This window comes from Corvus cornix, chromosome 7, assembly GCF_000738735.6.
Source record: "Corvus cornix cornix isolate S_Up_H32 chromosome 7, ASM73873v5, whole genome shotgun sequence".
Lineage (NCBI taxonomy): Eukaryota > Metazoa > Chordata > Aves > Passeriformes > Corvidae > Corvus > Corvus cornix.
In genome coordinates, this window is record NC_046337.1 from 6,874,946 (window position 1) to 6,901,576 (window position 26,631).

The 26,631-nt window shown below is 40.0% G+C and overlaps 1 protein-coding gene across 10 annotated transcripts in view; it reads left to right on the forward strand.

Annotated features, from left to right (window-relative positions):
- NCKAP5 (NCK associated protein 5) overlaps positions 1–26,631 on the forward strand; it is a 379,062-nt gene that overhangs the window by 42,760 nt on the left and 309,671 nt on the right. For 9 of the 10 annotated variants that reach the window (XM_019290553.3, XM_019290551.3, XM_019290552.3 and 6 more), the window contains one exon: positions 3,239–3,370. In XM_019290553.3, coding sequence (XP_019146098.2) covers positions 3,302–3,370 — 69 coding nt within the window. In that variant the 5' untranslated portion in view covers positions 3,239–3,301. Of the gene's footprint in view, positions 1–3,238; positions 3,371–12,637; positions 12,717–26,631 lie in introns of those variants that run through there. The other variant, XM_010407124.4, reaches the window with a different exon arrangement.

Below are 26,631 nucleotides of genomic sequence, written 5' to 3' on the forward strand. Positions count from 1 at the left end.
CTCGGGTCTTCCTCTGAGAGTTTTTTCTGTCCATACAAAACCTTCTCCCCTGAGCTCAGCACAAACCTGAGAAGACACTGGGCAAACATCTGGGACCTGCATTCTCTTAGACTGATCCCACATGCTTCTTGGGCATACAGCCTTCATTGCCAAGTGCTTTAAACCCAGTGCCTGCCCCCATATGCTCAACACAGATGAACTCTATAGTCCCTTAGGGAAGAGTCCTACAGCAGAAACATTTCCTGCAACACAAAGGACTAGAAGATGTGCCCCCAAAGATTTGGAAATGTGCACGTGTGAGTGCAGTATGGGTGAAGACACCATAAATCAGATGTGACTTTGCAATAGTTCAGGGTTCCACTCAGTTAAATGGGATTTTCAGGGTCTGAGTGCTGAGCACTGGGGTCTCTGCTGTAAATATATTGACAAGCAAATTGGTCAGGGAAGGCATGTAAATTTCTATAGTCTGTTCTCTTGGTAGCACAAAAATAGTATTTCTGATGGTTGGGCAAAATGCTTCTCAGCACTTTTGTGTTCCAAGACTGATCCATCTGGGCTGCTGTTCTCCTCTGCTGAGCTTCCCAGTGGATGTGTTAGCTCCATTTTGAGTTGTTGTTAATCTTTTGTTTGGTCTCAGAGGAAGAGAGATTTACCTGGAAGGGTCATTTTTTCTCTGTGACGAGCAGTGTGATGCACAAAAACGACCATTCCAAGATGGAAACTTGTTCTGTTTTTCTTAAGTGCTTCACTCTGATGATCGTTTTTCTTTAAAGGCCTTCTGAGATGGGTACTTTAAGGCATCAACGTATGTTGGTACATGTATTGTATTATCTTGTCTGATAATTACCTGTAATTCAAAACTTTAAGTGTGTTTAGCCCTAGGTGGTTAACTCTTCAGACTGATGTGTGACAGCTTGCTAAAGGTAACATGCAGAGGTAGGAGCTCCCATGGTGTATGTGGGGGAAGGAGTGGAGCCAGCAGGTCTGGAGTTGTTGCACCAGTACATGAGTAGGTCCTTGTGCTGTGCTACCTATGGCAGTAAATCCACTTCAAGTGCCCAGGGCAACATATAAACTATAGGAATAATTAATAATAATCCTTCCTGGTTTTACTTCTAAACTAGAATTTGGGGTGGTTCCACCAAATATCTGCAGATGGAAACTTAAGGCACTTAACTCATATTAAGTACTTGACCTTCCATGGGGATTACTGGCTCCAGCTGTAGCTCTCACTAACTCATTCTTAAGTGGTTCTGTGCTCAACAAAGGCTCCCTTGGTGGAAGTCATGCTCTCCATGCATGATACATGCTCAGGAGAATGATATAATGATTACATAAGGTCTTTTGCTAATTTCTGGCATAATCACACAAACAGTGTCATGCAATGCTGCTGTGTTTGTTTGAATCTATTGTGGTGTTTTGCTCGCTAATCAGGAAACAATGGGAATTATGTGAGAGTACATCATTGAGATTCCTTATTAACTGAATTAAATAGCATGTGTAGTTTTAGGTTGGAACTACAAAAGAAAGCAAGCAAGGGCTTACAGGTAAACCTGAAGAAAACCTCACAAGGCAGCAGTGATTACAGTGCAATAACAGCTTTTCCCACCATTGTAAGTACGTGTTCTCACTGCATGTGTTCCTTAGATGAATATACAGAGAGGTTAATTTTTATCTGTTTGGGAGAATGACCTGAATTCTGGTCTTGCATAAGTATAAACCACAAGAACAAAAGAAGCATAGGAGACATGAGATGCCGTTCAACAGAAGGCTGAATTCAACACTGCATGGTTTGGTAGCTGGAGCACTCACAGCTTCCCCACGGGAATTGCTTTCAAAGAGCAGTCCCAGTGTGATGCCCACAGCGTACCTGGTGATCCCAGTGTGTGTGCCTCTGGGAGCCCTCTGAATTCCAGCTGGCTTCGGAGGCTGAGCCTGGAGCATCCTGCTCTCCTTGCAGGCGGCCTGTGCTTGGCCCGCGTTCAGGCCCCTGTGTGCCCTTTATGGCAGAGCATTCAGGGTCAACTTGAGGAAAGAGCTGTGATGGTTTTATCCACTTGATACCCCCACAGCGACAGATGGGATCGTTCACAGGTGTGTGAGAAGTCTCTCCACAGGCATGCAAATGTGTTTGGAGGGCATGTGCAAGGCTGCTTTTGGGAATGCCAGCTGTGCTACCCTATAGCAGAGGTATCTGTGCATCACCTGGCTGTGTGTGACCCAAGGTGATGTTCATAACAAGCAGAAAGGATTGGAAACACACAGATCCTTTCCTTTTACCAAATCTTGTTTTTTCAGTTAGTGAGACTCTGATAGAGTAAATACAGTCACTATGAGATGCAGGAGATAACTTCTGTTCTTGGTTCTGTATGAGCACATCTGCCTGCCTTAATTTAGGCTAGACTCTGATATCTGTTATCATTCTACTACTTTCTGTATATTCTGAATAAATTCATTAATTTTGCCCATATTCCTGTATCACAAATAAATATTAATATACAAGCTGAAACTTTCAGATACATATAGCAGGGTGAACATTTACGAGGAGAACCGGTAGTTGTTACTTGTAAACTGTGCCTTGGTTTTAGTAGAAACCACTGGCCAGGACTTACCAAGCCCTATGAAAGAGGAAAGATTAATTCTCTCTGTGGAAGCTTTGTGGTCTGAATTCCCTGGCTGTACTGTACAGGCAGTGGGACTGTCTGATTATCACAGCAGAATCTTTGACCATAAAAATCTAAGGAAACTGCTGAGGGCGTTTGTCTTTCATTAAGGATAATGGGAGTTGAAAGCTCTTAGAACTCTTTAGGATTGGGTCCAAAATTTGTACATCACAGTGGCAGCACAGATGTGCCAACAAGCAGGGCTTACTGAGAAGTGCAATTAATGTGAAACAAACTGTTTCCCTCCCCCTGCCCAGCGTCAGGTAAATCATTGGCTCTGCAAATTCAGCTCTCAGCCCATTTCAAAAGACCATGGAAACATGGGTGTATTGATAAAGAGTTGTAGCTGATTTTTTTTTTTTTTTCCTTTGAGACGCGACCCAAATATATTGGTAATGTTTCTGTTTGGAGAGTTTAGATTTTTTAGCACAGAAAATTTGTTCCTGGAACATAGTGTACTAGAAACACAGTCATTAGCTGCTGGGTTATTACAAAGTTAATGATGAAAGACAGTAACTGTTAAGTAAGATATTGAAATATGTGTTTAAATGTTTTACTTTTTTTTTTTTTTTCAGTGATGCTGAAAGCAGCCTGGTATTTCTAGTCGATCAAAAGGAAAAAAAAAAATAACCTCAGCTATGGAGAAAAAAAGGCAGCTACAGAAAAGGGAATTTGGGAAAAGACTTTCTCTGGACAGCAGTCTTGTGGTAAGAATGAATATTTACTGCATTTAATGAATATATCTTGTCATAAAACTTTAGTTGTTAAGAGGCAATACTTACAATTTCGTGTATGTTAAAGGTGTTTATCTCTTCATCAAAATATCACAACATTTTGTGTTTATTCAGATTCTCCAGAGAAAAAGTACTGGAGGAATTTTATAAAATGCTAGGTAGAAACTTGTCATCATATGGAAACATGTCCATTCACTGGATTTACACAAGGAAGGAATCCAGACAATTATCACAAACTTGTAATTAAAATACTACACAGCTCCTGTGGGATCAGCCTGTATTGCTTCATACTTAGCATATGAGAGCTGTAAGTAGCTGAGGTCCTCTAGTCAGAAATATTTATCAGGATATCAGGAAAAATGTGTTCACCATAGCAAATGTATAAACTACTGTAATATATACTGAAAGAGAAGCAAAAATGCTCCATGCTATAAAACAATTGCTTTTGCTGTACCTAGGACTTAAATTCATTGGAGATTGTATTCTAGATTTATTTTTAGTTAATAATTTCAAAGGATGACTGAGACAAACAAGGAGTTTTTAGAATTGTGTTATAGATACTTGACAAGAAAATGCTCATAGATGCTGAAGAGATGTGTATGAGGATAAGAGTGTCCATGTCAGGTACTCAGCATGGCAGTCTGCAAATACTGAAACAGGCAAAGCTGAGAGATCCAAGGAAACCTGTGCCATCTCTTTAACATTCATAGGTGGTCTTCTGACACAGAGGTAGTGACTGTGGGACCCCAATGCCCTTTTCCCTGCAATGCCACACCTGTGCTAACCCCATTACCTGAATTTTACACATCATTACAGCTATGTTGTTTCCTTCTTCTGCTGCTAAAATTGTGGTTTGGGCTTTGTTTCCCCCCAAAGTATAAAGCCCACTGATGTGTTAATAGCAGTGAACATGGACTCAGCAGGTTTCAGTCTATCCACTGATGCTCTTCATTCACCTGCTGTGTTCTTTATTGGGGTCAGCAGAGCAGTTCCACCTTCCCAGGTTTCCACTCCTTCAAGGACTCTGCTCTTCTCCGTCGGGCCTTAGCTACAAGGCATGTGTCAGGTAATGTCAGTTGGCCAGTGAAGAAATGTGAAGAGAATGTTTAAAAAAGGGTCTGTCCTTTTCTTGGCACCATTTCTAATGCTGATGAATTACATCCCTTTGTTTTGAAAAATATAATTAATTGGAGAGAAATAAAGTAGAGAAGAATAGAGAGTTCTCTCTCAGACTCTGAGCTGCTCAGAACCCTAAGGAAGAGCTGTTTAAGCTGCTCCTGTTCAGGCCACGCAGCTCAGGCCTCTGATACTGAGACGTGACTGTTTTCAGGTTGTTCAGTCTGCAACAAAACCTGCTCTCTCGGCTTGCACGCACTCAGCAGGTCAGGTTGTGCTCCCAGCACTTTAAAACTCTTTCTAGTTTGTGGGCAGAGAAGGTAGGTTTGGTATGAACTCACAACTTTATGTAATACACCCAGAGACAAACAAAATCTAAAAAGTTTTTGTAGGCTCAGAAGTCTGTTTAGTCCCTGGGCCTAAACCTCTGTTTTTAGTTCTAGGCATGCACACCCCCAAAAGAGACTCCAGCCTAAATCCTGCAGCTAAAATACACTGCTGTGATCCAAGCAATCAACCACAGACTGTCAATGTTTATTTGGAGAAAAGAATACTCACAGAAACTGGGTACTGAAAGCTAAGGGAAATATTAGCAGTTGTGAATTTTATATAAAGATATTGCTCAGTATGGGAATTCAATAGTATTCCCCTGAATGTTTTCACTGATGGACTAGATTTAGCCTTTACTAAATGTATTAAGATAGAAACTTTCATTTCCCTCTGGTGACTGTGTGGTCTGCTGGGTGGATGGAAACAAGGAACCAGGTATTTCTGGCTTCCAGTCCCACCTACTGCAAATTTGAATTTGATTTATAGCCAAGATAGGGTACCATGTCTAATTCTTAACCTTCCCTATCAGTAAGGGGAGAGTATAGACAGACATTTGCCAATGACATAGGAAATACTGTGTGTGCGACACCATCCAAAGTGCTTTGTGCTATAATCAGTGCTATGTGCATATCAAAACGCCCATGAGGATTTGATTGGAGAAAAAACAGAGAGGCTGTATGGGATGGTAATGCTCTCTCTCTGATCTTCAGTAAGTGGTAAGTAGGGTGGGAGACTCCACACAGCTGAACTCAGTCTTCAAGCACTGGCTTGAGGTCAGTGAGTTAGTGCCAACATGTGGCAGCTGAAGTTCTGTGGCTGACTAACCCACATTGGTGTGAAAGTGTTGAAGAAAACGTGTTGAGGGAAAGAAATATTGCAATACTTCAATATTTTGTGAATATAAACCCATCATGCTGTCATCACCCAGGTGTAAAACAATGTCTTCTGCTACAAATGGCACTTACAGGTTGTGTCACCTGTCGAGTTTCTCAGTGCACACATCCATTTGCTGTACTGGGGTGTTACAGGTCTGGGTCTGTGAAGCTTTGTACTGAGTCAGATATGTGTAACTGGATCAGAGAGTGTCATCCATACGTTTAATTAGAAACTTTTGAGTACTTTGTTGTCTACTCCTAGTTACTATTTCATAACAAATTGGAAGAGATGTTCTGAGATTCAAGTGCCTTTGTGACTCCATGAAATTGAACTGGGAAAGGCAAAGCTCTTTGTATTCCCCTTGTTGTCCCCAAATTCCTGTTCTATCATACCTTCTCTTAATTGTTACCTTCATATATGTCTTTCTTCTTTACCCTTGTATCACCAAATTCTGTTTGAACATTGTGCTTTAGTCCAGTCCCCTGCTTGTATAAGTTCTTAGGTCTCTCTTGTCCTCTCCCTTCTCAAAGGTTTTGTGTTTAACCTCTCAAGCATTCAGGATTGGACACTCTGGTTGGGGAATCTGCCCTTGATTCTCTCGAATCCAGCTTCTCCCTGTTTGATGGAGAGTTTATCATATCTCAGAAAGAATTCTAATTTCTGGGTGTTTAAAGAAAATATGTTTCTACTTTTGCACTCTGGGCCATGAGATACAAATAGGTGTTTCTGATAACATTCCTCACCCTGCCTGGCTCTGCTGCTTTTCCCATCTGCATCAGATTGTAATCTGAAATTTTTTTCCATGATTTAATCTACAAGTATTGCATAGTGATGTTTAAAACAACAAAAAATTTCCTCTTCCTTCCTCATCTCTTAGACTCTGAACATAGAAGCTACAATGGTATTTGATGGAAGAATGAGAAAAGGAAAGAGGTGTTTCTGAAGAAAAGATATGATTTCTCTCTCCCTTAGAATATGGATCTAGGCCTTCAAAATATGACTGTAAATTTCATCAGTGGTTTGTGTTCAGGCCTGCCCCATCAAACAATGAGTTTCAGGCTTCAGATAAAAAGATCCATCTTAGGGACATCCTTCAAACAGGGAGAAATTTTGTACAAATTAAACCTCTTTTCCCTACACTACAGGCACAGTGACTACTTTTTGATCACTCAGCTAAAGGAGATGGGTTCAGTTTTGTTTCCTATACTACTCTACCCCTTGCAGATGGTGTCTTGGGGGAATAAGCTTTACAATGAGGGCAAATAAATGTTTTAAAATTTAAAAAGATAGGTGCAAAAATATGTTCATAAAATGTGCTTCATAGGGCACATTTTTTTTAGTGAGTGATGATTAATGCTTTACTGGAAGCTAGTAGTTTGAAGCCATGCAGTTTAACAAGCTCCAGAATCCTACCACTGTTAAGAAAAGCCAGAGGAATTGCTAGTACTGCTGCCCAGGTCAAAGGGACATCTTGCTGTTAGCTTCAATTAAATTAGATCCCTATCCACTTTTAGTCATTATATCACAGGTGGTATTCCAGAAATCTCCAGTCTAGCCAATGGCTGTTACTGCTCTGTGGGTTTCCCATATTGGCAACATGCTGGAGATTTATTATACACCCACTCATTTACATTTGCAGGCAAAGCAGGTGAGCCTGCAGTGACATTGATGTTTCATAGCTTTGTATTCAGGTAAAAAATTTCGAACATATTAACTTCATAACAATTCTCCCAGGTAATCCTATGAGATCAGTTATAGAAAATAATATCTTTGTAATTTCTGCCTGACGTTTAAAAGCCAAAACATACCACCCAGGGTGGATATATCTTTTACAGTTTCAATATAGTTTTATACTACCTTATTGTCTCATCTGTTGTACAAGTGATGCTACTGCATTTTGAATTTATAATGTTTTCTTCTGCAAACTGATTCCAATCAAAACACCACAACTGGAAATCAAACTGGTTTGAGATAGAACTAAAGATTGTCTCTGAATCTTTTTTGTTTTAAATAACATATCTGCATCTGCTATGTTTTTATGATGTTAGTAAAGATATTTTATTGTATATGTGGTCATAGGATGATAAGATAGACAACAGTTGAAGAACAAGGTACAACTCTGTGTCCTTCTGGGTTGCTGTTCAAGAAGTCAAGACCAAAGTTATTGCTGTTATTGCCACAGTACTTCTGTTTAGCATGAAAACAAATTGCAAAATTCAAAATATTGAAGGAATGTATTTATTTGGAATACATTGCTTAGCTGTCACATAACACCCATGTCAGATTGTTTTCTGTTAAAAGATAAATACCTCTTTCTGAAGAACATTTAGCTTTATAATGTGGCTTAAACCCTTTAGGTTTGGTTAAATAGAACATCTTTACAAAATGTAAGAGTGTGAATATTTCATGAGTTTGATTTTTTTTTTTTCATGATTTTTTTTTCCTGTTGAATCTTGCATTTAAGCATATGTAGTTGAAAATAACTAGTGAAAGAAATAAAAACAGGAAAGGAAAGGGATTTTTGTGTTCTTTATTCATTTCAGACTGAAACATACAAAGGAAATTAACATGAAAATTCATAGTAAAATAAAAAAAAGTACTTTGACAGAATTTAGGCACTTATTTTCTTAATATGGGTAAAATGAAGACATATGAGAAGATTTCTTTGCTAATATTTGCAATTTATTATTTGGTATGTGAGGGAGGTATCTCAGACAGGCAATGATATTAAAAAGCCTTGTGAAAGGATTGATTGTATTTCAGGTTTTCCCTACAAAAGTTCTTAAACAAAAAGAAAAATGGAAAAACCCCAAACCATAAATAGACCAAAGCCAAGCTTCTAAGTAATTTGTGTGGGATGAGGGGAGTGTTAGAACATATCACTGCCACCAGGGCCACATTGGCTACTCTATTCACTGGGGTGTTCTTTGAAAATAATAAAAGCCCTATCCTTTGCCTGATCCAAACTGTCCAGTTGCCTCCCAGGCCCTTTTGATCAGGAAAAAGTCAATGTTTCAAGCTGTGCTCTTTATTTATGTGGATAATTCCCAGCCTGACTACACACGTGGTTGGCCCTTACAGCTGTGGTGGCATTTAGCTGGGGAGCTTTGAGAACAGAATATCTTTTTGAAGCAGCCACCATTTATCAAAGCAGAAGTTTTTGTTTTATTTAAAATGAGGCTTTTACTTCTGAAAGCAAGTTGTGGTAAAGTGCTTCACTGGTGGCTCGTGAACTGTGCCCTGCTGCTTTCATTCTGGTCACACACTCCTGTGGGGCTCTGTAGGATGGGCTTTAACGGCACCACTTTGTTGCAATAAGGGTAGAGTGTAATGTAATGAATTGCTCTGGGGCGTGGGAGGAATACCTTCATCTGCCTGCAGCTGGGTTGGAGTCATGGGCAAAAACACTGAGTTCAGTTGGAGACTGCTGAGAACTGTGCATGTGATATCTGGGGCTGGGAGCCCGGAATTCAGGGGTTAAGTCTGTCAACTGTCACCTCTAATCAATTCCTAGCTCAGTTTAATAAATTTCTAATTCCGTTTTCTCGTTAACAAAACTCTGATTCCATTTTCTCATCAATAAATTGGGCTTTATAGTAATTTCTTACCTTGTAAGTATTCCAGGAATAGTCTGTTATTAGTGTGAGTCTGTGGCTTGCTTTGATATCTTCAGATGAAAGTTGTCACAGAAAACATGACGCTGTAGCAGAGCTGTGAAAAGTGCTGCAGCAGCAAGGCAGAAGGTGAACCCTTCGTATCTGGGAATTAAATTCAGCAAAGGGAATAGCCCTGACTATTTTTTTTGCTACTTGACTGTGACATGCATGGTGTGTCTGACATCACTGTGCAACATAACATAATGCAGCATTTTGAAATGAAAGGTGGCATTAAAAGCATTGCCTTGTCAGATGTCAGCTAATGTTCTAACTTTTGTAGCCTGAATATTTTTTTCCACCTAAAAACTGCTGCCAAATTCCTTAGCAATACTCCTCTGGAGTATTTTCAGTCCTCTCAAAACTTGGGTTTTGATTTGTGTGCTAATTTATAATTCAGGATTTTGTTCAGCTGGGTACACCGTCACAGAAAATCCTGTGCCAAGGGTTTAATCGGGCACTGCAAAAGTATAGTCCAGCACTGGAAAATGAGCCCAGAATATGAGCCTCAAACGAAGAGTTTTCAGCATGTTTCAGAGGCGAGATAAAGCATTCATAACATCCAGTGCATCCAGTGGGAGTGTAAGTCAAGGAGAACAGTTTAATAAAGGTGACAAGTGGGGAGTTTTGAGGTAGAAGACAGAATACAGGGAAGAACAGCAGTGAAGCACAGGTTGTGTGACTAACTGCATAGGTGAAGGTTTGCACATTCATGGAGAAAACCATAAGATATGGAACTGACATAAGGGCACAGTAAATGGAATTCTAAGAAATAATTATTCATAGAATTATGCCATGGTTTGGGTTGGGAGGGATCATAAAGATCGTCTTGTTCCAACCCCTCTGCATCTTCCTCAGGGCAAGGTTAGTATCACACTATTCTGCAAATCTGTCAGTAAAGATGTCTGTTCCAGAGACCGGGCAAATGAAGTGCTATCAGCTGTCTGCATAATAGACGGTTCTGGAATCTGACTGGAACTTTGTAGAAAAAGAAAATCTCAGTGTGGGTAGAGTGTGTAAAAGCTGTCTAAACAGAAGAAAGATTCTGTGGTGCACACCCAGGGCCTTTAATGCCTGGACTTTGAGAAAACAGAGCGCTCTATAAATGTAGTGCAGAGAGCACAGACTACTCTGCATTTGCATTTTTAATAAAGTGAAAATTCAGACAAGAGCTCTGGTGTGTTAGGCAGAAGAAAAGAGCCATATAAATGGGTCAGTTTACAGCAGAAACTGGGGAGAAGTGAGTGAGGAGAAGAGAGAAACCACTGACAGGGCACAGCAGTGTTTAGGCTTTATATTAACATACCAGTAATACTAACAATGTGGGAAACTGTGGTCTGCGTGGATTTGAGGACGTCACTTACCAACACAGCAGTACATCTAGGGTACTAGGAGTAGAATCTACTTCAGCTTGGATAAAGAGCATAAAGTCACTAGTTATACCAAGACAGATGGATGATGGCACTTCCATGTAGCAGTGGTGGAGATGGCTGGTTTGGATTGCATTTGCAGAAGAGGGATTTGAAAATGAAGTGTGTAAAGCACTGGCTATCCTGACAGCAGTTAGTTATTGTGAGTGCCATTTATAAACTCTGGAGCAGCCTGGCAAACCTTACATCATAACTAAGAAATCGAGGGGCTGTGAGTTCAAGAGGGCTCAGTGAACCCAGGGAATTATGTTAGAAGATGTGAGTATAGGGTCTAACATGAAGAAATGATCCTGTGAGGTACCAGTGCCACAGAAAGAACCGAATTTTGTGCTTGGGGTGATACAGAGAGTGACCTATTGCTTTAATTAAAGCTTACACCAAGAGAAACCAGTGATCCTTTTCAGGAACTGAAGATGTGGATAAACAGTGAGCAATAGAAAGATGCTTGAAGAGAGAATAGAAATAAAAAGCTCACAGCACTGAAAACAAATAGTGCATGGAGCATGTTGTTCCTGAGCAACACTTTGAATAACATTCCTGCTGGAAGATACCTCAATGGTTTATTGATCAAAAGCACTGACTGCAACACAGGCAGAAGTTTTCTCTGAGAGAAGAATTGTTTACCATTTGTTGCTGCACATCAAAAGTTACATCAATAGGTGTATAGGGTGAAATGGTGACAGCTGAAACAGTACCCACGTCCCCAGAGATCATGCTTTGACAAACTGCTGGCTTTTGCTCTCTCATGTCTTTGGCACATAAACTTAAAGTGACAAACACAAGGCTTGAAGGTTAAAATAGAATCTTTAAGAGAAATTTATGCAGCTGATCTACCCTTGTTCATTGTCACAGAACTGGATGCAAAAGTAAAGGAAAAGTAAGTACAGAGAGCAGAAAAGATGGTTTTACTTGTGCCTGTAAATTAGCTGGCAGATGGACTGGGAACAAACAGAGGGCAATGATATTCTGTTGCCTTCTAAAAAAGTTGGAAAATTGGCCTATGTTGCTACAGAATCTCAGTAATTTTGCTGTCAGACTTTTGACATTAAAATATTAAATTCTCAACAACTCCTAATAAGCATTTAAAGACACTGATTTGGCTGCAGAGGAGGAACTAAAAATGAAAATGAAGGAAAAAGCAAGAGATAAATGCATGAATTTTGAGATTTATTCAGGAAGGAAAGTTCAGCAGAGTACAATACAAAATCTGGGTGTTACAAAAAGAAATGGTGTTAAGTGTTTAAGTTGAAAGACTCCAGAAGCTGAACTTTGTGAAGTTTGTGGTAATTTATAGTTGCAGATGCCAAGGCTTGGAAGAAAAAAAGTCGTAGTTTTATCTTGGTGTAGGGGAGACAACTGTGCTGAAACTTGGTTTTCTTCAATATTTGGGACATACTAAGGAGAAAAATTGCTGTGGAGCTGTTTGATTGCTAGTGGATCTTTATTTTGGATGGAGCCCCATGTCTTGATTTGGATGAGTTTGATGATTTGTAGCGTGCACGCCAGGCTCTGCTCCCTGAGGTTTTTGGGAGGAGCTGGCAGGTGCCTTCCCTCTGGTCCAGAGCCACCTCAGCAGCCTCCTGCCTGCTCCTGCCTTTTTCCCTGAAGGACCAGGCTGCACGCAGGGGAGAGGAGCTCGAGTGGTGTGATCGGCTTCTGGCTGCGATCTCAGGCTGCTCTCTCCCTTTGCCCTGCCCCACCAATTAGAGAGTAGAGCTGGGACAGATTAAGTGCAGCCCCAGAAGAGGGGAGGTCACGGAGAGCTTTGGCTTTAACGGGAGTGCGCACACCCGCTGGGTGTGTGCCACGCGATTACGTGCCTCCCGTGACACGAAGGCTGCGCATCATCCGACTAGCCAGGGATAAGCAGCTACCAAGGGAAATGGATATTCTGGGGACCCTTCTCTAGATCTGGTAAGCTACCAAATGTAGCAGTGTAATTGGAGGCTTTGCCTGCCCAGATGTTAAGAGCAGAAGGCTGCCTGTAACAAGAGATCTGAAGAGATTGGGGTTAACTAAATAGGGATTTTATTGACAAACCTTTTAAAATGCTTCATGCCTTCAGCAATTAAACATAACACATATCCTGAGAAGCACAAATCTCCTCTGTCTCTCCCAGTTGCCTGATTCCACTTGAATACAATCCTAGGGAGAAAAGAAAGGAAAAATTATGCCCTGTGTTGTTTTATAGTGTTGATATAACTCCCTACCCTGCAAGACCAAGGATGAATAGTGAATCTACCCCCCACTAGGTCAGTCATGGCATCCCCTCAAATGTCCTCTTTTGATTATTGTTGCATCCATGGAAGATTCTAAATTTCTTTTCACAGGCTTGTGAGCATGCCAATATACAAAGGGAATAAAAAAAATCTTTGCAAAAAGATATGTAGGCATTTTTTGACATTTCTTGAGTTTTGTTTTACAAATAGGTATGGTCTTGAATTTTGCTACTTTTGTCCACTTGCTCAAGGTGAATGTGAGATAACCTCAAATCAAAGCTACAGCTCTGTTTGCAAACCAGTATTTTGAGCCCATGTTAAAAATTTTGAGGTTTTTATACTTTAATTCCACCTGGAAAATTCTGGTTTTGTTAATATAATATATAAATATATAAATATACTTTTTTTTTGTTCTTATAGATATATTTTTTTTGTTTCCTTGCTCATTTAATTCTATAGCTATGATAGATGATGTACACTAAAACTGATGATGTACAATGTTTTGCTTCACGAGTTTACAATTTTGATCTTTAGATAAAGTGTGCCTTACTGAAAATTTCAGTTAAATCACAATGTGTTTTGCCTTTGTGGAATAAGTGTTTCCTCATTAAAAACCAAGCTGCCAAAGAGCTGGCTAAGTCTTCCACATGGAAAATGTTCTGCTTTGTGCTGTCAAGAGAGCCATGCAAAACTCTGCAGTGTAAATATGTCTTTTGCTCGGGACCCCTGGAGGCAGGGACATTTGAGGGTAGGTACCCCAATTCCAGATATTTTTCTGTTCCAGGGAGTCTGTAGGTGCTTGTCGAGCTCTAATTGCTGGGAATGGCTCTGCTGGCAGCTTGTTCCTGCCTCTGCTCCCGCACCCCTGAGCCTGCATGTGTGCTTTGGCTTTTAGGGCCTTGTGTGACCCAGATAGGAAATGAGCTGGGATCATTGCAAGGCATTTAAAACAATTGGGCATCAACAGCTGGCTTTATGGGAAGCTAACAGTGTAAATCCAGAGAGTTTTTATGATTTCAGTGGGTATTTTTTCCTCGCATTTAAAGCAGATCCAAGTTATTTTGGCTGGGAAACAGTTTCCCAACTTATTTCTAGAATGATACCTTAGAGTTTTTCACTATAGTGAAAAACTATCTAGGTCTGAAGGGAAAAATTACCTCCACTGTTTCCAGACACCCAATATGTTTTCTCTGTGCTTGAATTTATGAGTTTTGGCAAAGATAACTCATAATATGATTAGGTTTCAGGGTAGTGGTTTCTTGCACTGAATCCCAAACAAACGTGTAACTGTTCAGAAGGCTCCAATGTGTCTTTGGTGATGTAATAATATGGGACATTGCTCTCCAAAATCCTGCCAATCTGTTTTTGTCTTCAGTGTACTATTTATTACACAGTGTATTGAAAGAATTTTTTGAAGTACAATTTAATTCCCAACTTCTTTCAAAGTTTTTATGGCATAAATTGCAGTCTTTGTCAAAAAGAGCCAGATTTGACTGTTGATGACAATTCTTTTGTTTCTATTGCTTTGTAAGTAGATTCAAATATACTTGTTCATTCAAGACCTTTCCTGGAAGAGATGTGCTTGAATCAAATGACTCTGAGAGCTGCAATGCAGAATTCCTCTCAGACTGGGACATTAGACTGGGGCAGAACAGGTATTTCCATCCCAGGAAATTTGCTTTAATGCTTTGACATTTTGGTTTCAACTAAAATTTTATTTATTTTTATTTTTATTTATAAATAAATGTGGAAAATATCTCCTCTTAAACTGAATTAACTTTCTTCCCATCTTTGTTGCATCTTTCATGGCCTTAAACACACCATGCTTGAGTGTGCAAACAGAAACCTTCTGACTCACAGCAGGAAGGGGTGTGTGTGTGTGTGTGTGCATTAGATTCATGTAAATTGTCCCCAGAAATTAAACATTTTCTGTTATCCTAAAGGAAATGTATTATTTCTTCAGAATTATATTGTCATTGTCCTTCAAAAATTCTGATTTTTGTTGTGGAAACTGCAGTCTCCTCTGGAGTAGTCTATAGAAAATTCCTGAATATCTTTACTGAAGCTGGAAAAGATGCTGCTTTTACCATTAGCCAGTCTATCTATTGCTTTACTCCACTAAGCAGAAACTTCAGTGGCACTGATTAGAGAGCTATCTCGGGCAGGAAAGTGCACACTCCACATATGTTAAGGTAATAGAACCTGACATTGCAAGTGTTTGCATCTTATCTCATATGTCTTCCACATGCCTGGAACTCTGGAACTTGATGGATTTGTTCTGATGTACATTTGTATGAGACAAAAATCAAGCTAACATCCTTCATTTATTCTGTAGGTATTTTCATTCAAACGTTTTTTTGTTATCAACTAGCACGTCCTGCCTGTTTCTCCTGCTGTTACTGAGGGTCGGACAGGAGATTTCTCTCATGTTGTGTCTTTGTAAATTGGATCATCTTGTGATACTGAATCATGCTGGTTGTCTCTGGCAAAGCAGCAGGTCCCTCCTAACCCTCTTCCCTGTGTGGTTCTGTTTGATGGGATTCTTACATACTTTCCAACAACCTTGTAATCTTGGTTTCATCTGTGACTTCAAGCTTTCCTTTGAGTACCACATCAACTACATTTTCAAGGCTTTTTTTTTTTTCATCTGTGTAGGAATTCAGCAAAAGCTCAGGTCTTGCTGTCTCAGCAGGGCACAGAGGGTTTGATTTATGTCTGGATAACAGCACAGGTTGAATTATTGCAGTAGCTGGTTCACAACCTCCCAGATTGGCTGTTACATGGTGTTCTTAAGTTTGTGCAAAATTCATTGTACGTGCTAAAGGACATCCAGTTGAACGTGTTTGAAAGCAGCACACCACACCTGTACAAGGCAGTGAATTATGTTGGAATGTGGCATTGTTTAAACCTAAGAGGTTTTACCTTCCCTCCTCACGTGCCCATGTCCTGGACTATCCCACTGTCTGTGTGACGCATGAATGGATTTAATGACTGTAACATACCTCACTGAAGAGGTTGTCTCACAACCCTCACTCACTGTCCTTGAGGGAGTTGGACACTGCTGGTGTCATGTTTCTGCTTCCTTCTGGTGCACAAGCTCTGATTCCTTTCAGAGACAGTCCTAAGTGACCTGAGAATCTCCTTTGATAGAGGTTATGTGTTTCAAAGGAATTAAGGTTTTTTGCATTTGCCAGTCTAATGGTTATAATCTTTTGATTTACAATTGCTTAGTTCTGCTGGTTGTTAATTGACTAATGACTGCAGATGGATTACTTTGGGCATTTCACTTTGAGCACTTTTTTTACAGAAATGTTGGACATCTTGAAACACAAGTCCCATTAAGGGGGACATTAGAAACCTTCAGACAGCTTGAGTCACCCGTTCCTTTGAAAATCTTAACCAGTGTGACTTCACCTGTTCAGAAATTACATTCACAAAGATGTGCTTGACAGGGGGTTGCTAGCTGAAAAATCCAGCCTTACCTGTCAAACAGAAGTAAAGATTTGTAATCATGCACAGATCAAAGTACTCTTCAACTGCCAAAACTTTGCTAATGCAGATTAGATAAATAAAACTCTTTTCTATCTAGTTTATATAGCACCAAAATTACAGAATCTACTCTTTGAGTACAAAATTAACTTTCTGAAATGAGCAATTATGACAGTTAATTCATTTACATATTAAGATTAATTTTTAAAAAATCCTTTAGGTATTTTAGAGATGTGAGAGAATTAAAAAAAAATTCTTTAATGGAGGAATAGTACCAACCCTTAAAATTTTAAAAAATCAGGTTTGTAGTAAGTACATTTAAATTTTTTTCACTCTAGTTTTTGTAGCTACAAGTTTCTTTTTCAGCAGAGTTTCTTCTTTCTTCCAAATGGTAAATACATCCTCCACGTTCTTTCATTTGCATGAAGGAGAGAGCATCAGTGCTTTCTTGAAAAATGCACTGTTCAGAATAAAAGTTACATCCTATTGGGGTGGGACAAGCCTGGAAAGATTCTCATTGTTTATCTGAGCTCAGTACCTGCAGAGGCTGGACAGGGCAGAAGGTCAATTCCAGCACTGCTGGAGCTCACAGTGGTGTGAGGGCAGACTGAGTGAAAGCATAACGTGTATCATGTGGGCCCATCTCATATGTAACGCCAGGCCTTTCTAAGGAGGGTGCTGTAGCTGACTTCTCTGCCTGTTATTGACCAGAGGTGTTGCTGATATTTGGGTCAAGGGCAGTGTCTCACTCATTACTCCATTCTGCTGGTCAGGACCAATTTTAGGCCATGGAAAGGGAAGTCCAACACAGCCTGCAGCTTTCTTATCCACTGTGTCCCCAGTGGCACTCAAAGATATGGGCTTCTGTCAAAAAATACTTTTACTTCTTTGAGCCTGAACTTAAGATAATACCCTGCACTGTAAGAAAGCAATGCAGCAAATAAAAAAAAAGTTTAAAAATTAAATTTGTAATGCTTCTTTTTCAAATAATTAAAATATCTTTACAGTGCTTTGCCTGTAGCCTTCTGCTGATGGCGTCAACTCTAGTTTTCACCTTTTTGCACTGCAATGTAATTATATTGTGCTGTGCTCTGTGCAGATGTGCTGTCAGGTTGGCCCACACACAGAAAGCTCAGTCCACATGGGTCCTAGAGGAGGGATGGAGATGAGGGATCCTATAAGTTACTGCTAGGTCAAGATACTGACTTGAACATACTTCTTGCACTCAGTGAGGAGCATTTGAAAGTCCTACCTGTAGGCCTCAACTTCCCTTGCAGAGATACATGCATTATTTACAACCAGAAACCTCTCCAACCCTTTTATAAAGCTAACCTCCAGTACTTATTTCTGTGAGATTCTGCAGTCCTAATAAGTATATCAGCGATAAGTGTAATCAGCCAAGGTTAGTGATGTCATCCATGGGCTTTTAGTCAGGTGTGCTCATCAGGCTTTACAATATCCAGGTAAAAGCCTGAGAGAAGCCAGTAAGACTCTCAGGTATGAAAGAGTTACTATGAATTAAAACTGTGTTGACCCAAATCCTTGCACCCAAACATTTCTTAGCATGTTTAGCTTAGGGTCCATCTCAGATAAGAGGCAATAACTAAGCCACTGTATTGTATGCCAGTGGAATTCATAAGTGCTGGAGCTTGCTGAGGTAGATACTGTGGACGAACTTTTAATAGTGTTCAATAATTTCTTGACCTTGGCTAATGGTGGTAAGTGTAATTGGATCTCTTGCTGCAGGGTATAACAGGGTTTCCTGTAAAGGCAGGAGAGAGTTTGTCCTTTCCTGGTACTTACCTTTCACTAAGATCCCGGTACTGTAGGGAGCTGACTCAATAGGCAGCTGGTTTCATGTGTGTTCCAATAGGATTAAAAGACAAACAAACACTCCAGAGGTAGAGTTCAGTAGTTTAAATGCATGAAATAAAACTAAGTTTAATACTAAAACCAATATTATATTTCTTTTCTTTACATTGAGGTTAAAACTTTGGGCGTATTTTGGGTAACATCTTAAAACATAGAGTTTTGGAGATAGAGGTTTCCAATTTCAAGCCACAGATGCACCTTATTTAAAAGTAGCAGAAAAAAAATGGAATTTTGTTGCAAATAAATAAGGGGAAGACTTGTAAGTCTTGTTTGCCTTGTTTTTAATTGTGCGAGTTTGTAATTTCATGACTGGAGACTGATAGGTGTTTTTATCATTGCCTGTAATGCTCATTAAAATACAAAGTCCACTGCCTGGGCTTTGAACTTGCTATTATTTGCATTCATGCACAAACATATGTAAAAATTTATGAAAATGTCAATCCCTGCAGACAAGATAGGGAACATATAAATGTGTGTTTGGATGTAAGCCTGGAGGCACATACAGATGTTTGAGGGACGCTCTGCTGGAGAGTCCCTTCAGTCTCCCAGCTCTGTGGAGGTAGGGGATGGAGATCCATGAGGCAGCAAAGGCACAAGGGTTGGGAATGTGTTAGAAACCACAGAATGCTTGAGAATAGTCATGTAGAAATTAGGGCTTAAAGGTGGTGGGATCAATAGCCCAGCTGAAGTGCCTCTACACCAATGTCCAGAGGCAACAAACAGCAGAAGATGGGAGCCACTGTTCAGCACCAGTGTGGCAAGCATGGACTGTCACCCTGTATTGGGCACTGGTGGGGCTGCACTTCAAATCCCGTGGTCACTTTTGGTCCACTGGCTAAAAGAAACACACTGAGGTTTTGGAGTGTGTCTCCAAAGGGCAACGGAGCAGGTGAACGGTCTAAAGCACAAGACCCCAAAATGGTTATCAAGCACTGGAACAGGCTGCCCAGGGAAGTGATGGAGTCACATTCCCTGGAGGTATTTAAAGGACAAGCAGATGTGGCATGTGGGGATATGGTGGACTTGGCAGTGCAGAGAGGACGATTGGACTTGGTGATCTTAGATGTGTTTTCCAACCTAAAGGATTCTTTGACATAATATATACGTAAAATCCCTTTTTGGGTGATCTGGGAGCATCAGAAGAAACTGTGAGGTCACATGCAACCTGAACGAGTTGTTGTTTATTTGGAGAGCGGGTTAGGTAGGTGGGTTGAGGCAGGCAAAAGGAAGGAAGTGACATAAAGCTTAATGGTAATCAGCACACATCCTCCTTTGCTAATCTATATGTTACAGAAGCATTTTTCTGTCAGCCTCCTTTTCAAAATTAAGCTTTCAGCTTAAAGATTCAATGTAAAGAAGTGACAAAGCCTGATTTCACCCCCATATGCTTCAGAGTAAATCAAGCATCATTTTAAGAAAGTCAGTGAACCAAGCTCTTCTGTGATATAAATTGGCACTGATGATAATCAAGCTAATTCAGTTTATGCTAAGTTAAAATTAGCTGTAATTAAGAGCTTAACAGTCAAGAAGGTGTGACTAAAATCAGGTCAACATACAAGAAACCTGAAGTATTTCCTTTTGCTAAAGCTGTTTAAAGACATCTTTGAGGCGTTGCAATGAGGGGCAAGGTGGTGAGGTTTCTACAGATGGATGCTGGTCTGACTGAAGGCATAAGCCTGGCTCTGTAGCTCTGTGAAATTGCTTTGTTCTGTCGGTGGAAATCTCATCAGCATACTCTTGTCTCTGGCTCTCATGAATCTCCATCAGAGGAAGAAGTGTCAATAGCTTAAGCACTTAAGCCTTTTTCAGTGTTTTGAACAGATTGCTTGGTTCATATAGCAACTTCAGAAATCAAGGGCTCAGTGTAAGTATCCTTCCAATCATTGTAGCATTCTGTCTGGGTTCAAACGTCTCATAACTTGTAGGTATTGCAAGTCCTCTCCTGTATCAATCAATTGAGAGCATGAATATTTTCGTGCCTTGGCTACACAGTCCTTGTAACAACTTACAGTGTCTTATCTATACATCCCTTCTCAGTCTCTGATGTAGGAGTCAAGAGGGTGAGTGTTACACAAGATATAAAATGTGTTATGTTAAATTTCCCTTTCCTTTGGGAAAAACCTATAAAGAGTGAAAATTACTAATTACCCATTTTCAATTTCCTCAAAAACTGTAATGATTTAACCAAAACTGAGGAGATTCCCTATATTTTATTGGAGGAAAGCATTTCTTTCTCAGATTAGTGGTGCTAGGTGAAATGGTGTCTGCTAAGTTTCTCCCTGATATTTGTCAGCAGTGGAAGGAAGTGCACCATGTTGGATGGTGCTGTTTTTCCTGACCATAAGCTTGGCCTGACAAACCTCTGTTCATGTGCAGTTTGCCAGTAAGGCCTTCTTGGGCTCCTGAAGGGGAAAAGAAGGAGATCTGTAGTGCTCTCACCTCTCTCAGACATCTACCTGGCATCAATTTCACTTGTCCAGAAAGCTTGAGAGTTCAGAGGATGGAGCTGGGAGCTAAACAGATGTGATGCTTTCATAAAATATCATGTGTTCTGCATTGATGGGGGAAGCCTATTCCAAGGCTCAGAGGAATAATCTGTCTTTTTGCTTTCCAAAGTTTATTTCAATAAGGCTGAAAAGTAAAGGAATAATGCAACAGTGCAGTGGTTAACTCGGACAAGCTGTGTTGAATTGAAGAAGTCAAGACACTGGTGTTTGGTTGCTCAGTTGGTGTTAAATTTTCCCAATGTGCACAGAGGATGTGTCAGAGCCATGTGGTAACAAAGGCAATTAGTTGTGCACAGGAGATAAGCTCTGAGCTGGTGCTCATTGTGTGTACTTAGGGAATAGCAAGGTAATATAACGCGTGCTGCATTTCCACCTGCAGTGCTCCTCAGATCCCCTAATTTCTGTGTGTTTAGTCTGAAGATTTCCTTAAGAACCAGACTGATTTACAGGCAGCCTGGATTTTACACATTGTATTGGAGAGGAAGTTTGCACAGATTGAAAGAACAGAGCACAAGGCAGTGCTGGATCCACTGAGCACAAACATGCCTCAGTGAATAGTACTCCCTAAGCTTATTTAGCACCATACACTGCAAAATGCTCTAAACAAAGAACAAATTGCTGCTCTAAAGAGCTTCTAGACATAAGAACCTGAATCCATATGATACAGTGAATAATCTGTGCCAGATAAGCCTTCTAGCTGAAATGTTCAGAAGAAGTTCTTAATTGGAAGGAGCGAGGGGATGTAAGTGGGAGTTATGTGTATATCATTAGCAAGAGAACAAATGTTTCCAGCTTTAACTAATATTGACTACAATAAATTAAAATCAAAAGGAACAAACTGACACTAGATTTGAATCCTGAGATGAGTGTTAATTTGAATTTTCTTGACGTACCTGGCTTGTTTCATAGTCTTGGGATTACTTAATTGGACTCTTTGTGCTTCAACTGTTTTATTTTAAGAAATTTCAGGTTATTAAAAATGTCAGAACAAAATAATAATAATAATAATAATAAACCAAAACAAAAACAAACAAATAAACAAACAAAATAGTAAAAAAACCCACCAAACACCCCCCCCCCCCCCAAATCCCTTTGAAGTCAGATACTGTTAAAATTTGATATTCTGTGACTTTGAATGGAGTTTATTCAAGCATTGCTTTCAGCTCTTCCTTCAAACATGTTGCCGTTGATGGGTACCCTGTGATGCCTCTGAGGTGAAGCTCTTTTTTGGGGGTGACTTGCTGCCATGGAAGTTCAGATTTGCAAAACTGCAGAGTGGATGGAGGAGAGGGTTTCCTCACCTGAGACTTAAATGCAGGTAGTTGTCTAAGGAATGCATATATTGTTCTCATTTACTGATGCTCAGCTTTGATGGGAGAGAGAGAGTTATGGAAGGATCCAAGGAAGGAAAAATATATTTAAAATTGAGCCCAAAACCTTGACTCTGCAGTGGTCAGTGTAGCATTGCATTATTGTGCTTTGCTGAGACATCTCAAGAGCCCTTGTGGCAGTGCTGATTAGGCACCCATTGAAATCAGTTTTAAGGAATGCTAGAGAAATGATAAGATGAATTATACTCAGTGAAAGTACAAGGACAGACCATTTTCAGAGTTTGTTTTTTCATATTCCAGTCAGGTAAGAAACCTCATTTTCTAGTGGGAAATAGAATTAACTTCTCTAAGACCTCTTGAAATCTCTTGTTCATTTAAAGTTTGTATTGTCTCTTCTCTGATTTACTGCTCTCTCATGCTGAAGTTCCTCTCCTGCTGTGGGGAGGAAAATACAGTACTTAGGGAGAGACTTTAGATTGACTCTTAACTCTTTATGTTTGGGTAATTTGCAGGTTGAAATGCTGCCATGTGTAGTAGCCAACATTTCTCATCTCAGTCTCTTTCCTCAATGGAGCTGGTCTTACCTTTTTGCAAGAACATATATTGCAATCATGGGTGATTGTGGGTATAAATCTCATGGCTGCTTTTTTCATAAGTAATCTGAGCAACTTGACTGTAAATAATGTCAAAAATGTGACCTTTGTCCCTAATCCTGCCATTTTGAAAAAGCATTTTGAGGGATGTTTTAAAATACATTTCTGTATACTACAGCACTGCCAAATTTACAGTTCAGTCCTTGCTTCCATAAGCTTTTAAAGCAATAACATTGACAGTTCAAGCAAGCAGAGTTATTCAGTTCTGTGCAGATCCTGAGATTCAATGAAATTATGATGTCAGGGAGATTCAAGCCTTGCTTTAGTCAACCAAAAATATTGTCAGAAAACAAATAAAATCCAATTTTTCTACTGAACCCAACCATTTTATCTCGTGCATCCCAGCATTCTTCTTGGATGTGACGAAGTGAGTTAGGAACGCTGTTTTATCAAATACCATTCCAACTGTAGAATCCCATATCATGCAGTTGGAAACACCTTTAATGTTTTGGTTCCTTGCAGTTTTCTATGATGCCCACTGTAGGAAATATTTCTGAGGAAAACAAGCAAAAAGCCTGTCACTGAATGGATTCTGTTTGTTCGAAGAGTCAATGACTGTCCTTGCTGCAAACCCTGTATCTTCAGCTTCTCAAAAGATAGAACTGAAAGAAGAGAAATTGCACTCAAAATAAGCTTCTGTGAGCACTTTTATATTAAACCTGAGTTTTTCCACAAGTGTTTGTAACAAGTATAGCACTTAGGATACTTTTTTTCTCTAATGATAGAATAAGTAAATGAGCACAGCTTGAAATTTGGAAGCTTTTCTCATTTAATTTATTTAATGTATTTATTTAACATATCAATGTATTACAGCTGAAACTATGGAATGTTTGATGGAAATTAGTATTTGGATTCACCATGACTATAATTAAACCAGAATTGATGAACTTAAGCCATGTTGTCGGTAAGAGCCATGGGAGAGCAAAATGGAAAAATTATGTCTAAATCCATCCAGTAGAGACAATGACACTTATTTGCCAGTAATTCCACTACAGTTTGAGGAGAGAAGATGTATTGTATTTCAAACTATGCCTATTTTCTTAAAAGTTTACAAAATATAAATTAACTAGGGCTTCCTTGGAGGATGAGTTTTGTTCCAAGGTGCACAAATGGTCTGGGACTGGAGTTTTTCAACATTCCAACTATTTTGCAAGTAGAGGAAGCCACCAAGGTGACAGGTTGGCACAAGCACCACTGAACAAAGCAGGCACTTACACGTGCTCTTCACCTGGTATGCTTGGTAAGAGTTTAGGTGTGTAATAGTTTAATTTGATCCATCAGCATGTGCTTAACAGCTTCATGTGTTAAAGCAATCAGGAGAGGAAAACAAAGCATCCAGCATCTGTGCGGGGCCTTTCAGACAGCAAACAAATGGCTAATAAACCATTGACCTAAACCAATTGCTGCCAAATGGGCATACCCAGGGGGCATCAGTACAGCACAGGATGGAGAGAGGAAAGGCACCTTTGTCAAGCTGCAGCATTTCCACACATATAATGAAGGAGGTAACTGCAGTACTTTAAATACCACCGAGTTGCAATTTTACAGAGGAGTACAAGTCTCTGAGCTACACAGGATGCACATTTGATATGGTGGAATGTATCATTTGGTCAAATTAGGATGCCTGGGGCATGACAAGTTATCATCAAGGCCTCTCTGAAAAGAAGTGAAATTAGGAATCCCCTGAAAAAGTAGGACTGCCAAAGGAGCCACCACTGTCATCATGGGTGACTGCAGGAGGATGGTGGTTGTGCTTTGGTGCAGATACAGGCCATGGGTTTTGAAGGATTTTGATGCCTGAGCAGAAAAGGAAAGGTCAGAGCTGTGAGAGGGCCTTGTTTTCTTGTGGATATCCCCACTGTAGCTTTGGGATAGACTGGGTGTTTTGGGAATGGACTCCCCTGCTTGTCCTGTAGCCAGCAAATGTCCTCAGCCTGGCCACAGTGAAGTGACTCAGAAGAAGACCCCCAGGTGGGAATTGGGAAAGCTCTGCAAGAGAGGACTCATAATTGGGGTAGCATCTGTTGCAATGGGCTACTGTTCATTTGCTTAAAATGCAGCCAAATTGCAGCTTGTGGTGAACCTTCTCATATGATAAATTGGCCCCTGTTCTGGATAGCTTGGCATGGGCACTTCTGTCATGTACTTTCCTGAAAGAAGGAGATGATGCTGTGGGGTTTACTGTGATTTCTCTGCTGTAAATTCATGCTTCTAGTGTTTTCTTGTTTTTCATTCTGCTCATTTGGCATTGTTTTATTCCTATGAAATAAGGATAAAAGGATATGAAATTTTATTCCTATGAAATAAGGATAAAATCTTAGAAGCAAGGTTTATACATTCTCCAGTATTCAAAATACAAAAGGCTTGCCAAACTTATTTTCAGACTGTTTTCTTCCATTTTACCTCCCTTCCCTGATGATGTTTCTAGGCAATATAGAACTGTAGATCAGCAGTAAGGAAAGGCAGTGTGGGCTGCATCCCCAGCAATGTTTTGATATTTTACTCTTTCTGTAACTGTGAATTACACAGAATTTTCTTTTGTTCATGACAAACAGGCAACATGGGCTACCCTAGAAAACAGAGAGGCGTTGGGTCTAGCCTCAGAAAGCTGACAAATGCTCCCCTTTATGTGGCATTTTCTATTAGATCTGGCAACAGCATTAAACTAAAATGCAACTTTCAGGCAACCTTCTTGCATGTTCTATCAGTCCCAAATTGCCAAAAAAAGTCAGGAATTACAGTAATTCAGAATATAAAATTGAATTTTTAGGGCAGCTGACTTGTCTCTGCACAAGGCTAACCCAGATTTCACATTACCAAGCTGAGATGCTTCAAGTCATATTAGAGATTTCTAACATCTTCAGTCAGACCTTGTATCTCTATCAAAGATGCTTATTTGAATGTGGCCATCTGTGAATTGCTGACAGACTTTCTGAGCTCACGGCATATGTTTGTGCAAACAGATATAAAACAGAGCATAGAAAAGTGTGTGTTGGAAGGGTGGTGGTGAAAGGGATTGGCTCATCTCTTGGTGAAGGTTCCAGGACTGGGCTGGACTGTGGACTTAGGTTTAAGCAGATCTGCTGTATAGCTGGTCTTAGCTCAGGGCTTTAAGGCAATGGCTCTGTGCTTGTAGATATAGCCTGAGAGAGTTGCTAAATGAGCAGATAAATGAGGATAAGGGCTTGTAAGCAAATTCTGCCCATTTTTAAACATGGATAGTATAGAGTTAACCTAGCTTTTACTGTCTGGAATGGAGCAGCCAGTAGATATCCTCCTTTTAACCTTACAAGTAGTCTCAAGAGCTGCTTCAGCAGGCAGAATCAAGCATCCCATATTAGTTCCCTCCTCTGACTGGATTACCGAATGAAATTCTGTGACCTTCATTATTCAGGAGGTCAGACTTGAAGATAATGGTGGTCCTACTGCTTAGGAAAGCTACTACTTCTGCAGTTCTAGAGGGTTAAAGATCAGGAACTGGATTTTGCTGTCATGGCCTGGCATTCTCTCTCCTTGTTATTCAGCTCTGTAATGCTGTGAAGCCACACTATCACTCCTGTGATTCCCAGAGGGGAAAGAGATTTGCAGCATTTTATTATTCTTTACAAGCAAAAAATCAGAGAAAGCAAGATCTGGCATAACTTTTCAAAAATGATGGGCAAAATGCAAGTGAAAAAGAGAAACTGGTAGTTAGTGGCTGCTTTCAGTAATAGCTGTGCTTTCAGTGTGGTTAATTCTGGGTCTCATTTTCAGCCTGA